At 39.6% G+C, this 14,486-nt stretch overlaps 1 protein-coding gene across 1 annotated transcript in view; it reads left to right on the forward strand.

The window, feature by feature from the left end:
- KATNA1 (katanin catalytic subunit A1) overlaps nucleotides 1-14,486 on the forward strand; it is a 34,393-nt gene that overhangs the window by 996 nt on the left and 18,911 nt on the right. The window contains exons 2-3 of the mRNA XM_026505021.4: nucleotides 8,730-8,904; nucleotides 10,803-10,960. Coding sequence (XP_026360806.1) covers nucleotides 8,743-8,904; nucleotides 10,803-10,960 — 320 coding nt within the window. The 5' untranslated portion in view covers nucleotides 8,730-8,742. The remainder of the gene's footprint in view (nucleotides 1-8,729; nucleotides 8,905-10,802; nucleotides 10,961-14,486) is intronic.

Genomic DNA, 14,486 nt, shown 5'->3' on the forward strand with positions numbered 1-14,486 from the left:
AATCAGTGAGTTCTCACACAGGAATAGCGGCAGAACTCTTTATTTTGTATTACTATTACTATTAATATTACTGTATCATGCCTTAAAAAAAAGGCAGTGCTGATCAATTTCCAACATTCCTAGACTGTGGTAAGCTATGTAAAGCTCCTCTATGGCATTGGCTATTCAAGAAGCTTTTACATTTTATAGATTCAGTACTTGGCATATTATACAACACATTCTGCATCTTATTTTGAAACTGGTGTCACAGTTCTGACAAATACTAAGAATTAGGGAATCTTGTAAAATTTACTGTTACTAGCAGCATTGTTGAATTTCTGTTTATAGCAATGGTTTAGGTTTTTCTTTTTAGCTACGTGATTGGTTAAAAAGTGTATCAAATCAATGTGGTCTATGTTGATAATATGCTCAATAGATTTTGCTTGTAGGGTTTATTGATACAGCTTGAATATGGCTTTTAATTACATTTTAATTGTTATATTCACTGATTTATTTTTGTTTTGTTCAAGGTAAACTGAGGAAAGGTTTACCAAATACAGATATATGTCGTCTTTTTTTCCTGGGCAGGCACTCTTTTGTTAACTTTCTCATGCTTCTTGAGTATTTATTATACAGTGATTATAAAAGAAAGAAGAACATATGCCATGCTGTAATTGGTCATGGTACACTCATTTATTGTATGTATTTATAATCATTAGCGACTGACTGTAAACTAGCGTTATGGTTGTTTTCATATCTCAGAGATGAACATTCTGAACATTGCTTGATTATGCATTGTCATTTTTATTTTTTTAATTTTATTTATTTTATTTATTTTTAAAAAAGATTTTATTTATTTATTTGACAGAGATAGAGACAGCCAGCAAGAGAGGGAACACAAGCAGGGGGAGTGGGAGAGAAAGAAACAGGCTTCCAGCGAAGGATCCTGATGTGGGGCTCGATCCCGTAATACTGGGATCACGCCCTGAGCCGAAGGCAGTCACTTAACGACTGAGCCACCCAGGTGCCCCTGCATTGTCATTTTTAAAGTTACACTCGATTTACTGAAATGCCTTCAGGAAAATGTATAATTGAGGTTCATCTATTTTTGTTTTAGGACATCAGTTTTACAGATAAATATTTTTAACATAGATGTTGATTTTTTAGCCTGTGCTTAATACTATGCTATGCTTGTTTCCTCCTCCTAAGTGAAGAAAATACACCTAGGATAGATCAAATTACGTCCCTTCTACTCAACTTCAAGTATTTAAAGGTTTAATTCTTATTTTTGTCTTCAGTGCAATTCCTTGCAACTGAGTAGAGGCTCTGTAAATACTTCTGGAATGAATGACCTATGCACGTTACAGTAAAAACTGCAATATTATTGGAACCCAGTCTAACTCCTTAAAAAATTAAGCAGATATGGTATCCTTTTTAGGTGTGTAATAGGGAAGTCCCCATATTTGTAGTTTAGGGAGAGTGTAGGAATCCTAGAACCTCAGATGTTTGGATCTGTTGCCTGTTCTTTTTCTGTCTCTTTAATCACTTCTTTTCCCTAATCCTGGAGGAGAAAAAGACACCCTAAGTATCTTTGTGGAGATTCCACACCACAGCAACTATTAAATTTGCTAGAAATTTTGCTGTAATATTTTTTATTGCCTAAAATTTTTGACTCTGTTACTTGAATTAAAATTTCATGTTGCACCTTACTTAGTTTAACTAAATTGATTTAGTCATTAGCGAAAATAAATACATAAGCCATGTAAGCAAAAGGTTGGTCCTGATAGGATAATGTAAAGGAAAAGCTTGCTCTGAGGTGAAGTAGGCATCACCTATGGTTATTTTTCTCTTTAATAATCTGTCTAATCAAAAATCTGTGTTTTTGGACAATCTCATTTTTATAAGTCTTCTATTAATTGAACCAGTAGGTACTCTTTACTGTTGATGGTGGTTAAAATTTGACTTACAGGCTTTTCTCCAACTATATTCATTTCTTCAAAAATTGCCAGATATTGTGCCAGGTAGACCTCATTTCTGTACTCCTGCAGTGTAATTTTAGCAATGATAAGGATATATTCTTGAAAATTGCAGTCTAATAAATTTGCAGTGTTGATACTCATTTGAGAAGAAGGCTGTCTTAAAGACTACCAGAAGAATAGGAAAATTTATTTTTGTCTCACATTTAATCAACTAAGGGTATTTTGATAATATTTTCAGTGAACACATTGTTTCTTGATAATTTTTCAGGTCATTTTTCAGGTGGCCTTGGATTGAAGGCCATATTTCTTTTTGTAAGAAAATGTCAGTTCATTGGATGCTAAGGAATTTTATCTGACTAGAAAGAAGTATTCATAACACAGAACCTTCAAAGAAGGCCTGGAGTGAACTCTTTGAGTTTGGGACATTGAATCATGATCCTTAAAAAAAAAGTAGGGGGGAACACGTATATATCAGTAACAATTTGATTTAGATTTTTCGTAGTGGGGGGATGGGAAGAAAGGTCTGGAGAGAACCAGTTAAGAAAAAGAGGAAGAGAGGAGGAAAGACATCAGAGTGTTGTATCCAGGCTCATGTAGACCCACTGTATACTGCCAGCACCTGGTCCCAGCTGTACTCTTCTAACACTGTTTCCCAGACTAGGTGTCACTATAGGGCATTTAGAGCCTTAGGGCAGAAGCAGTCACACAGTTCTGGTAGGGATGAGTTGAGGATCAAGGAATGTGAGAGTGCTGAGGGTCAGAAAGGAACTGGACAAAGATAAGAAATCTTGGTAGTTCAGACAAAAACCTGGCAGTATCCATTCATTCAAAGATTGACTGAATATTTGATGTGCCAGACATGGTTCTGGGTGCTGAGAGTACATCAGTAAATAACAGAGAGCCATGCTCCCTGGCCATAGAGTTTTTATTAAGATAGAATATTATCAGTGGTCATGACTCCATGGAATCACTGTTTAGGTCATGGTTTTTTTTTCTTTTGGACCTCAAATGCTCAATCTTGAATTACTTTACAAACCTCAGTTCATAGCTGTCTTGCTTCATAACAAATTCCTCCAAAACTTAGTGGCTCGAAACAACAAACATTTATCGCACAGTTTCTTTGGTCAGGCTGTGGGCGGGGCGTAGCTGGGTGCTTATGAGTCTGGGTCTTTCACAGGCTGTAATCAGGGGATCAGTCGGGCTGCAGTCATCTGAGGACTCAACTGAGGAAGGATCAGCTTCCAGGCTCCCTCACATGGTTAGGGCAGGATTCAGCTCCTCTGGACTATTGGACCGAGGGCCTCAGTTCCTCACTGGCTGTTGGCTGAAGCCGTCCTCAGTTCTTTGCCATGTGAGCCTCTGCACAGGGCAGCTTAGAGCGGGCCAACAAGAGGCAGTGAGCGAGATGGAAGTCACAGTCTAATCTCAGAAATGACATTCTGTTATTTTTCCATATTGTTTGTTACAAGCTCACATTCAAGTGAAGGTGATTTCACCAGGGTAAGGAAAGGAGGGGTCAGAGGCTACTGAGAGCCATCTTAGAGGCTGTCTGTAATTATATATTGATAGAAGACCCTTCTTTTGTAGTATTTGTTTCTTCCTTACTCTTCATCCTCTTTCTCCGCTCATATTTCTGTACCTCAGCCCTCCAAAGGCACACTAATATATGTAATATGTGGTTTTGGATATATATATATTTCTGACAAAAGAGTGATTTGTATAGCATATGTATTTTGAACTTGTAAAATGGTATTGTGATCTAGATCTTGTTCTGTATCTAAGGTTTTTTTTCTTTCTTTTTTTTTTTTTAAAAAGATTTTATTTATTTATTTGACAGAGAGAGACAGCCAGCGAGAGAGGGAACACAAGCAGGGGGAGTGGGAGAGGAAGAAGCAGGCTCCCAGCGGAAGAGCCTGATGTGGGGCTTGATCCCAGAACGCTGGGATCACGCCCTGAGCCGAAGGCAGACGCTTAACTGCTGTGCCACCCAGGCGCCCCCTGAGGTTTTTTTTTCACCCAACTCTGTATTTCGATGATCTGTGCATGTTGCTATTCGTAAATTTTGTTAATTGTTTCCATCTTCTACATGATATTCCAGAGTATGCATCCAGCACCTTTTTTTCTTTTTCTTTTTTTTAAAGATTTTATTTATTACAGAAAGAGGAGAGAGCGTGCACTAGCACAAGCAGGGGTAGTGGCAGAGGGAGAGGAAGAAGCAGACTCCCCACTGAGCAGGGAGCCCTATGCAGGGCTCCATCCCAGGACCCTGGGATCACGACCTGAGACGAAGGCAGACACTCAACCGACCGAGCCACCCAGGCTCCCTCCAGCATATTTTCTTACCCATTTCTCTAGGAGGGAATAGGTTGATTGCCTCCAGCTCCTTGATTTCTCAAACAGTTCTGTCATTAACATCCCAAAACAAGTCTCTGTGGATCTGTGTGAGACTTTCTCTGGAATATTTACAGAAGAGTGGGATTGCTGGGTCATAGGATATATGCATATGCAACTTCTCTAAGGATTCCCAGATTGTTCTCCAAAATGGCTATACTAGTTTATGTCTACAAATTTTATATAAGGGTTTCCTTTTTCCCAAATCCTTGCCAATACTTAGCATTATTGGAGTTACTAATTTGTATTTAATCTGGTGGATGTGTAAGAGGGTCTCTGATTGCTTTCATTTGCATTCATCTGTTAATAGTGCCTGTACTTTTAGCCATTTGGGTTTTCTCTTCCTTGAATTGTCCTTTATACTCTTTACTTGTTTCTGTATGAAGTCCTTTTGTCCATTAGTATGAGGAATTATACGGATGGATTTTCTGATCTTAAATTATCCTTGCATTCCTGCAGTAAATCATCATCTTCTTCTTTTTTTAAAGATTTATTCATTTATCCTAGAGAGGACAGAGGAGGGGCAGAGGGAGGGAGAGGACCCCAAGAAGACTCCCTGCTGAGTGTGGAGCGCTATGCTGGGCTCGATCCCATGACCCCCCAGATCACTACCTGAGCTGAAACCAAGAGGTGGGCGCTCTACCTACTGAGCCAGCCAGGCGCCCCTCTGCGGTAAATCTTGATCAGAGAGAGTGTAGTGTGTGTGTGCTTTGAAACATTGTTAGCTTTTATTTTGGATTTCCACATCTGTGTTCGTATGCAAAATGGGTTTTATATTGTTCTTACTCAGTTTTGAGATTGAAGTGAGCCCAGCCTCCTAAAAAGACTTGGTCAGTTTTTCCCTTGTTTTCTCAGTCAACTTTTAAAAATTACTTTTTGTTTAGAAGGTAGGTAAAACCCACCTATAAAAAAGTCCTCTGGACCTGAAGCCTTTTAAAGGTACGGGTCTTTCATTAAAACTCCATTTTCTAGGAAATAAGAGAAGAAAAATTTTTAAAGGAGAAAAAAATTCTGGGCGCCTGGGTGGCTCAGTCAGTTAACCATGTGCCTTCAGCTCAGGTCATGATCCCAGAGTCCCAGGATCGAGTCCTGAATCAGGCTCCCAACTCACTGGGGAGTCTTCTTCTCTCTCTGGTCTCCCCCCCCCCCCCGCCCCATGCTCTCTCTCTCATATAAATAAACAAAATCTTTAAAAAAAAGATGAATTTTTTTTTTAAAGATTTTGTTTATTTATTTGACAGAGAGAGAGACCATAAGCAAGGCGAGCGGCAGGCAGAAGGAGAGGGAGAAGCAGGCCCCCTGCAGAGCAGAGAGCCCAATGCAGGGCTTGATCCTGGGACCCTGGGGTCGTGACCTGAGCGGAAGGCAGTCACTTAACCGACTGAGCCACCCAGGTACCCCCAAAATTTCATTTTCTTTCAACTCAGATCTGTCTAGTTATTTTCTTTTTCATTTTGTGTTTCTTTTATTTGCATGTTCCTTTTTTCTTTTCCTTTATCATTTTTGCCAGGATTTCTCAATTTTTAAATGACCCATAGTTTGATTCTTTAAGTCTTTTCCAGTGTTTTGGGGTTTTCTTTCTTTCTTTTCTTTTCTCTTCTCTTCTTTTCTTTCTCTTTTTTTCTTCTTTTTGTAAGATTTTGCTTGTAAATAATCTCCACACCCCGTGTGGGGCTCGAGCTCACATCCCTGAGATCAAGAGTTAATGCTCTATCAACTGAGCCAGCTGGGTGCCCTTTCGTTTTTTTTTTTTTTTTTTTTTTAATTTGGCCCTTTAGTTCCTTTCTTCTTATACTTTTCACTGTGCTCTGTTAGGCTTTTTCTAGCTTCTTGAATTGACAGCTTAGCTCAATTATGTTCACTCTTTCTTATGGTGGTGGGGTGTGGTGAATTTCTGCCATCATATTCAGCCACCCCTCATCATTTCCTGATGTCCCAATTGTGTGTCTATCCCAGCTGTGCCGTAAGAGATTCTCAGCCTGGAACTGATCTTCCTAAAAACCGTCTTTCTCAGTTGTTCCCATCTAGCCCAACCTGAGTGGAAGAGTGGCAGCGGGAGACTGCTCACGAGAGCTGTCCTGTTGACCTCAGTTTTTATCAGCTCCCCACTTTGTCCAGGCCTGGCTTTGCCATGATGTACCCTGCTGTCTCCATCAGAGACTGGGCTTGTGTTGCTGCTTTTCAGTCCTACAGTGAGTGGCAAGTATGGGTAAGGTGAGCAAGGACGAGCCAGGACAATAGACCTCAGAAAGGGCACAGTTAGAAAATTCTAACCTGGCCCTATTTTCCTCTGAGCTGCCTTGTACTTTCCCACACACTAGGACCCAAATCACCATCTGTTATTTCAGTGTTTTTCCGAATTTTATATTCATTTCTAGGATCCATCAACCTTCTACGAAGTAACTGTGGCTCTTCTAGGCTTGGTTTTTGGAAAGGGAGCCAGTAGCTATCTTGGCTTCCTGGCTTGCCTTGTACTTAGGAGTTGAACCTGATACTGTGATTCAAGATGTTTGGGTTTAAAGATTGTAATAAATATACGTGATATGTATTAATCAAACCTAACTGGGTAGAGGTGCCGCAGTTGTACCTTTAGCTGGTTAGAGAATGAGAACTGCCAAGGACTGGCAGAGAATAGAAGCCTGGGGTGGTTCGTGTGATTTTGACATCTCTGCTTCTCCATCGAGGTTGTGATTCCATCTCCCTCTAATCTGTGTCCTAAGGAGCATAGTACCCCTCCCTCTTCTGCTCTGGTATAGATAGCAGTCCTGGCTTGTAACCCTTCTGCCCGCCAATATTTCCCATTAATCTTGCTTAATACAGTCCTCTAATTCTGGGCTGGGTGGCTATGATTACCTTCTCTTGTCTGTTTGGTAGAAAATCTTTCTGGTCCTGTGTGTAGTGTTAGGTATTCCTGGTTGGCCTGCCATCATTCTCCTTGCTCTGTGTGCCATCTAAACAGTCTACATTAAACTCACGAAGTTTGCTTGGCATACTTTTTCACAGAAAACTTCATCCCTGAATGAAGAATTTAAATAATAAAGAATGTAAGAGCCATAGTGGTCTCTATCAGACTTAAACTCTGTTGCATCACTTGACCTTAACCATAGGTGGGGTGAGGGAGGGAGGTGTCAAACCCCACAATTTTAGGAAATGCCTCTGGCTAGATTAAATTAAGCTAGGTAGAGAGGTCCCCATGTGGAAGTTTTCTGTTCATCTCTGAGATTACATCTGTTTGAATATCCCACTGACAGACAAAAGGAGTCAGAAGAAATGACCTTATGCCCTTCATGCACCCGTCTCTTCTCAGCTTTCCTGTGATCTTTCACGATTCCTTCATTTTTTAGTTCCACCACCTTGAAACTTCATTCATTTTAACTTTGAGCATTTCTTTTACCATGTGTTTTAAATTTCTTTTTATTTGGAAGGCCACGACCCTAACTTATTGCCCTCTCAAAAATATGCAGATCTTTCGGACTTTCAACTACACCATGCTATGTACAGTTAATAAATACCAGTAATTGTCAACATCAACAACGCTGACATTTATCAAGTGCCTACTTCTGATGCTTTCTATCCACATCCATATAGCCATTTCCTACTAATACAAAGACTGTGCTTGGTTCTCATATATGGAAAGTTCCAGGGAAGATGCAGTTAGTGTTTATTGACATGCTATTATTTGCCAAGTAGTATCCTGGGTACTTTAAATAGTCATTTATTCTTTATAGTGCAAGTCTTGGAAGTAGTTACTATCTCAGTTTTACAGATTTAAAAACTGAAGCTTAGAAAAGTTAAGGGACTTGACCAAGGTGGCAGAATTATAATTCTAACCGAGAATTTTCTAACTTGGAAACACACGTGCTTTCTATTATTCCGCACTGCCTTCCAAAAACTGTGTCGGACGTGGGGCGCTTGTTCTGCAGATGCTTAGTGAGACTTGTGCGTCTTGCACTGAGCGCAGGGTCTCACACGTTGCAGATCTAAATCCTGCTCTCCAAGTAGGGATAAGACATAGATCAGGAACTATAATTCAGAGTAGACAAGGGTCTTGAGCGAAAGGTCCCAGTAAAGCGCCAGGGGGCTTCTAGAAGGGGGAGAGTTTATTTTAAACTGAGAAGTTCAGAGGGCAGATGAGCTGGGAGAACTGCCCTCGGAGCTGGGCTTTGATGCATCAGTGGGGTTTGCCTGTGGGAACCAAGAAATTTCTTTGAAGGAGAAGAAATGGCTTGAGCATATACAGAGATGGAAAGTGCGGTGTGTGTGACTGTGAGCTTCCTGAAGGAGCCCCAGGAAGTATACTTTAGAGAAACTCTTTGTGTACTTATTTTTAGGAGACATACAATATGAAAATGTTTCTTTCTCCCCCCCTTTTTTTTTTAGCTTACAATTGAGCATGAGTCTTCTTATGATTAGTGAGAATGTAAAATTGGCCCGCGAGTATGCCCTACTGGGCAACTATGACTCTGCGATGGTGTATTATCAGGGAGTTCTTGACCAGATGAACAAGTATCTGTATTCAGTCAAAGATACCTATCTCCAGCAGAAATGGCAACAGGTAAGAATCGTGGCTGCTGTGTGTTTTAATGGTTTAAGTACTCAGAAGAGAAGACTTAAAGAGATTGTCAGTGCCCTGTGCAGTTACACGTGAAGAGTGTATGGTTTGTTACATGGATTTGTATATAATGTTATTTGAAATTTGATTTATTATATTAGTAATAGTCCATATTCACTGTCATCAGTATTGTGAGTTCTACTCAGTTACAGTTGTTGGAATCTAATAGATTAAAAAAAATAATGGCTTTGACTTTTTTCCTACATCACATTTTTTTACCTGGTAAAATTAGAATCACCTTTATTAAGCCATTGTTGAAACTGTAGGTGACAGCTGAATCTCATGGCTATGATATTCTCTGTCGAATATTCTAAAGCAGACCATATTTGAATCCCATGTGAGGAATGTTAGTCACTGAGGACCAATAGAAATTTACAGATAGAAAGTGTGGAAGTTATAAGTCCACTTGAAGGTAGCATTTTTTACAAGGTTCAGCTACATCACAGAGGAAAGAAATGTTACAGAATTTAATAGTCTTTTTAAGCTGGTCTTCTCGGTAGAATGTTATCCCTCAGATTTTTGATAGTATTCCATTTTTGTAGCTAATTTCTTTAAAAGAGAAAATACCCTACCTCTTTGAACTTAAACCTTTTCCCCTAAATCTGCCTCTTCATATCCCTTACATTACCTGAAGAGGAAAGTATTTTATTTTGGAAAGAGTCTTAAATTTGTCACTGAAAGACTTATGTTCGTTGGCTGGAGACTTCCCAGCGTTGAGCCTAAGGTAGGGCTCGAACTCACAACTTGAGATCAAAACCTGAGCTGAGATCAAGAGTTGGACACTTAACTCACTGGGCCACTCAGGTGCCCCTGTAGGCCGGAGACGTTTATTTTAAAAGTCTAAGCTTTTTTTTTTTCTTTAAGATTTATTTATTTATTGGAGGCGGGGGTGGGCAGCAGGAAGAGGGGCAGTGGGAGAGAGAGAATTTCAAGCAGACTGCCTGTTGAACGTCTGGGTGGCTTAGTTGGAGCTGGATTTGGGGCTCGATCTCACAGCCCTGAGATCATAACCTGAGCCAAAATCAAGAGCCAGATGCTCAACCAACTAAGCCACCCAGGCGCCCCTATTTGTTTTTAGAGAATAGAACGCGCAGGGGAGCAGGGGGGAAGAGGGAGAGGGGAAGCAGACTCCCTGCTGAGCACAGAGCCCAAAAGAGGGCTCAATCCCACAACCATGAGATCATGACCTGAGCCAAAACCAAGAGAGTAGGACACTTAACCGACTGAGCCACCCAGGTGCCCCAAAAGTCTATACTTTTCTTGTGAAGCTACTTAAATCATTTAGTTTTAAAACCAGACATTACCAACTTTATTTCAATATTTTGTATATATTGTTTATAAATTGAGTCAGGAATGCTTAAAAAGATCTTGGTTGTATGTGAATTGGGCCATTTGTCATCTGAACCCATGTTTTTCAAACTGTAGTTTTCACTCCATTAGTGAGCTATGAAATTAGTGCATTCTCATTACCATTTTAAAAGTCCAGTAACATAGCATAAAAACCATCAAAGAAGCAATGTACAAAAGGATAATTTTTTATCAAAATTTCCAAAAAGAAAGTTATTGCTAACTTTAATATGTTATGCAGTTTGAATATGAACCATAAGTTAGTAACATGGTTTAATTGGTCAGAATATTTAATTCATTTTCTCTTGCAATTGAAAACAAAAGCTTAATGAACCATTCTTAAAAATTTTGACAGAATATTTTGGTGTGATTTATGGGATAGCTGATGTCAAAATGGAGGTTTCCAATGTCTCTAATAAATGGCCCTGGTTTAATCCTGGCAGTGATTTATTGGTTACAGATATTTAAAGAACCATGTTCTCCTTTGAAACCAGGTTTGGCAGGAAATAAATGTGGAAGCTAAACATGTTAAGGATATTATGAAAACACTGGAGAGCTTTAAACTAGACAACACTCCACTGAAAGCTGCACAACATGAGCTGCCAGCTTCCGAGGGGGAAGTCTGGTCCTTGCCTGTACCCGTTGAACGAAGGTAAGTGGAGAGCTTTTAAGAAACAGATCAGCCCAGGAAGCTGATAGCATTGGCTGTATCTAGGAGAGCCGGGTGGCCGAGAGACAGGGACAGCAGAGAGTTTTTTACTGAACGCCTTTTAGAAGTCTTATGTTGTGTATCATGTAACTGTGACCCATATCGATAAATTAAACTTAGGTGGAAATAACCCCAAAATAGGCTTTTGTGAATGAGCTTACAGTAGTGGAGACAAGATTATCTTATGGAAGGAGCTGGCAATTGAAATATCTGGGCTCTCGTTCTATCTTTGCCACTGTTTGTAGCTTTGGAAAAATGGACCCTTTCTAGGCTTCAGATTTTTCTTAGGTAAAGTGAGGGAGTTAGATTAAAACACTGGTTCTCAAACAGGCTGTCACAGAATCCTGCCATTCATCAAAATTGTTAAAATGAAAAATGGGCTTTTTAATTCACAGGAAGAAAAGGATAAAATGTTCTCTATTTTAGGTTTTTCTTTGGCGTTTTTTCCCTCAGCTTCCTCTTACCTGGAGCTGGCAAATGAACAGTGGGTGAAAGTGATATTTACTGAAATGCTTTTCACAGCCAGTCATGCTTAGTTTCACTGCACATTTTTTTTTTTTTTTTAAAGATTTTTATTTATTTATTTGACAGAGAGAGAGACAGCCAGCGAGAGAGGGAACACAAGCAGGGGGAGTGGGAGAGGAAGAAGCAGGCTCATAGCTGAAGAGCCTGATATGGGGCTCGATCCCATAACGCCGGGATCACGCCCTGAGCCGAAGGCAGACGCTTAACCGCTGTGCCACCCAGGCGCCCCTCACTGCACATTTTTTACTGACAAGTGTCAGATGGATGTCACTTGTCTATTCCACTCACATAATAGAATTTCTGGTTTGCACTGTGGATTTAAACATGTGAGTGTGTAATAGCATTCTACAAAAAACACTGACTTGCAGGTCCTTTGCCCCCTAATCAGTTTGAGAACCTTCGCTGAGGAAGACACTGCTTGGGTGTTTTTCACTTTCACGTTGTCATTTGTAACTCTCATTCTTGATTGTATTTCATGGTAGGTGCCAGATGTGGAGTGCTCATGTGTCCCAAGCACTATTAGAGGCTACACATGTTATTTCATTTATTCACAGTTAACCTTTCAAATAAGTCATGTTTTCTTTGTAGTTCAGATAAGATAGTTTGATGGACAGTGAAGTTGGGTAACTTTCCCCCATTATCACAAAGCTAATGATTGGTGGAGCTAGAATTTGAACAGGTGTATTTGATTACAAAGCTGGCATTCTCTGCCATACCGTTTATTCTCAAACCCTAGTATACCTAAAGACCTCTTGGGGCACTTACTAAAATGTGAATTCTGGGTTTTCACTCCCAGAGAGTCTGATATAATACAGGCTTACCTAGGAGATACTGCAGGTTCGGGTCCAGACCACCACAGTCAAGTATCACAATAAACAAAGTCAAATAAATGTTTTGGTTTCCCAGTGCACGTAAGTTATTTACACTATACTGTAATCTGTTAAGTGCACAGTAGCATTATGTCTAAAAAACACAATGTACGTACCTTAATTGAAAAATACTTTATTGCTAAAAAATGTTAACCATCATCTGAGCTCTCAGCAAGTTATAATCTCTGATCACAGATCACCTAAACAAATATAATCGTAATAAAAAGCTTAAAATATTCCAAGAATCCCCAAAATTGTGACACAGAGACACAAAATGAGCAAATGCTATTGGAAACATGGTGCTGATAGGCTGGTTCAACATGAGGTTGCCACAAATCTTCATTTTGTAAAAAACAGAAACAGTATCTGCAAAGCACAATGAAGTGAAGCACAGTAAAACGAGGTATGCCTGTAGACAGCAGGTGGAGCTCCTGGTGATCCCTGGATCGCACTTTGAGAAGTACCATACCAAAGTGTTCCCTCTCCACTTTAAGATAAACTAGTGGGTATTGATTGCTTCCTAGCCACCTTAATTTTCTTCAGCTCCAGATAAAAGTACCAGTGTTCTGTTAGTGACTCCCATATCTTTTGAATATTTACTAAATTTTTCCTTTGCTCATAAGCACTTTTATGTATACTGTATTTTCTGTTACATTTTAGAATTCACTAAAAAAATAAAAAGTACAGCGTAGGCTCATTAAAGAAAAATACGAAAATGCATGAAAGGGGCAAGTCATATAGTCATTCCAGTGCAACTTCTAGTCTTTGCTTATTTTCATAGGTATATTATATCCGTAATATATAAATTTGTACCCTGTTTCAAAAACAAAAATCCTAATGCTAGACAACAATCATTACACTGTAATGTGTAATTACATTACTTACTGTATGCTGGATACTGTGTTCATTGCTTTATATATATTATTCTCAAAACAGTCTCAGAAAGTAGGTACTAATTTTTTAGCCCCAATTTCTGATGAGGACACTAGATAGGGTAATTGGCTCTTCATACTGTAAGCACTGATGATTCATAAGCCACATCAGACTTTTTTCTCTGGTGCTTTTAAAGGGTTATGTATAACCTACATAGTTAACCATGCTCCTACTGGTTGTTTTCCCCTTTTTGTTATTATAAAGTGAATATTTGTAAATGGATCTTTTTCTACATTTATGATTACTTTTTTTTTAAAAGAGTTTATTCATTTGACAGAGAGAGAGAGAGCCAGCAAGAGAGGGAACACAAGCAGGGGGAGTGGGAGAGGAAGAAGCAGGCTCCCAGCGGAGGAGCCTGATGTGGGGCTCAATCCCAGAACACCGGGATCACACCCTGAGCCGAAGGCAGACACCTAACGACTGAGCCACCCAGGCGCCCCAATGATTACTTTTTTCTTAATTTCAGTAAAACTAATAATAGATGAGTCAAGTTGTGTTTTTATTTTTTCTTGCCTATAAGTATGTTTTATTCCTATTTACTTTCTTTTTTCTTTTCTCTTTCTGGAGGATGTTCATTTGGCCCTTGTGTTATTAGTCCGTTCCTGCTGCTGTAACAAAATACACCAGACGGGGTGGCTTAAACAGCAGAAACGTATGGCTTTATTTCTCGCAGTTCTGGAGGCTGAAAGTCCAAGATCAAGGTGCTAGCTAGTTTGGTTCCTGAGGACTCTTCCAAGCAGACAGCTGCCTTGTCTCTGTGTTTGGAAACAATCAAGCTCTCTGGTGTCTCTCACAGTCCTCAGATCAAGGCTTTATTTAACTTTATTTCATTAATTAATTTATTTTTAAGTAGGCTCCATGCCCAGCATGGCTCCATGCCCAACATGGGCTTGAACTCACCACCTGAGATGAAGCGTCACATGCTCTATTGACTGAGCCAGCCAGATGCCCCCAACTTTAATTACTCCCTTACTCTAAATGGTCTCATTGGGGATGAGAGATTTAACATAATGAGTTTTGGGGGGACACAAACATTCAGTCCATAACAGCTCTGTAACTCCTTTCTCACTTATTGGTAAGAACTTTCTGATAAATACATGTGCCCAGTGAAAATTTAGTTCATTTCAAATTTAATGAATTCT

Source organism: Ursus arctos, unplaced genomic scaffold, assembly GCF_023065955.2.
Source record: "Ursus arctos isolate Adak ecotype North America unplaced genomic scaffold, UrsArc2.0 scaffold_13, whole genome shotgun sequence".
In the NCBI taxonomy this organism is placed as follows: domain Eukaryota; kingdom Metazoa; phylum Chordata; class Mammalia; order Carnivora; family Ursidae; genus Ursus; species Ursus arctos.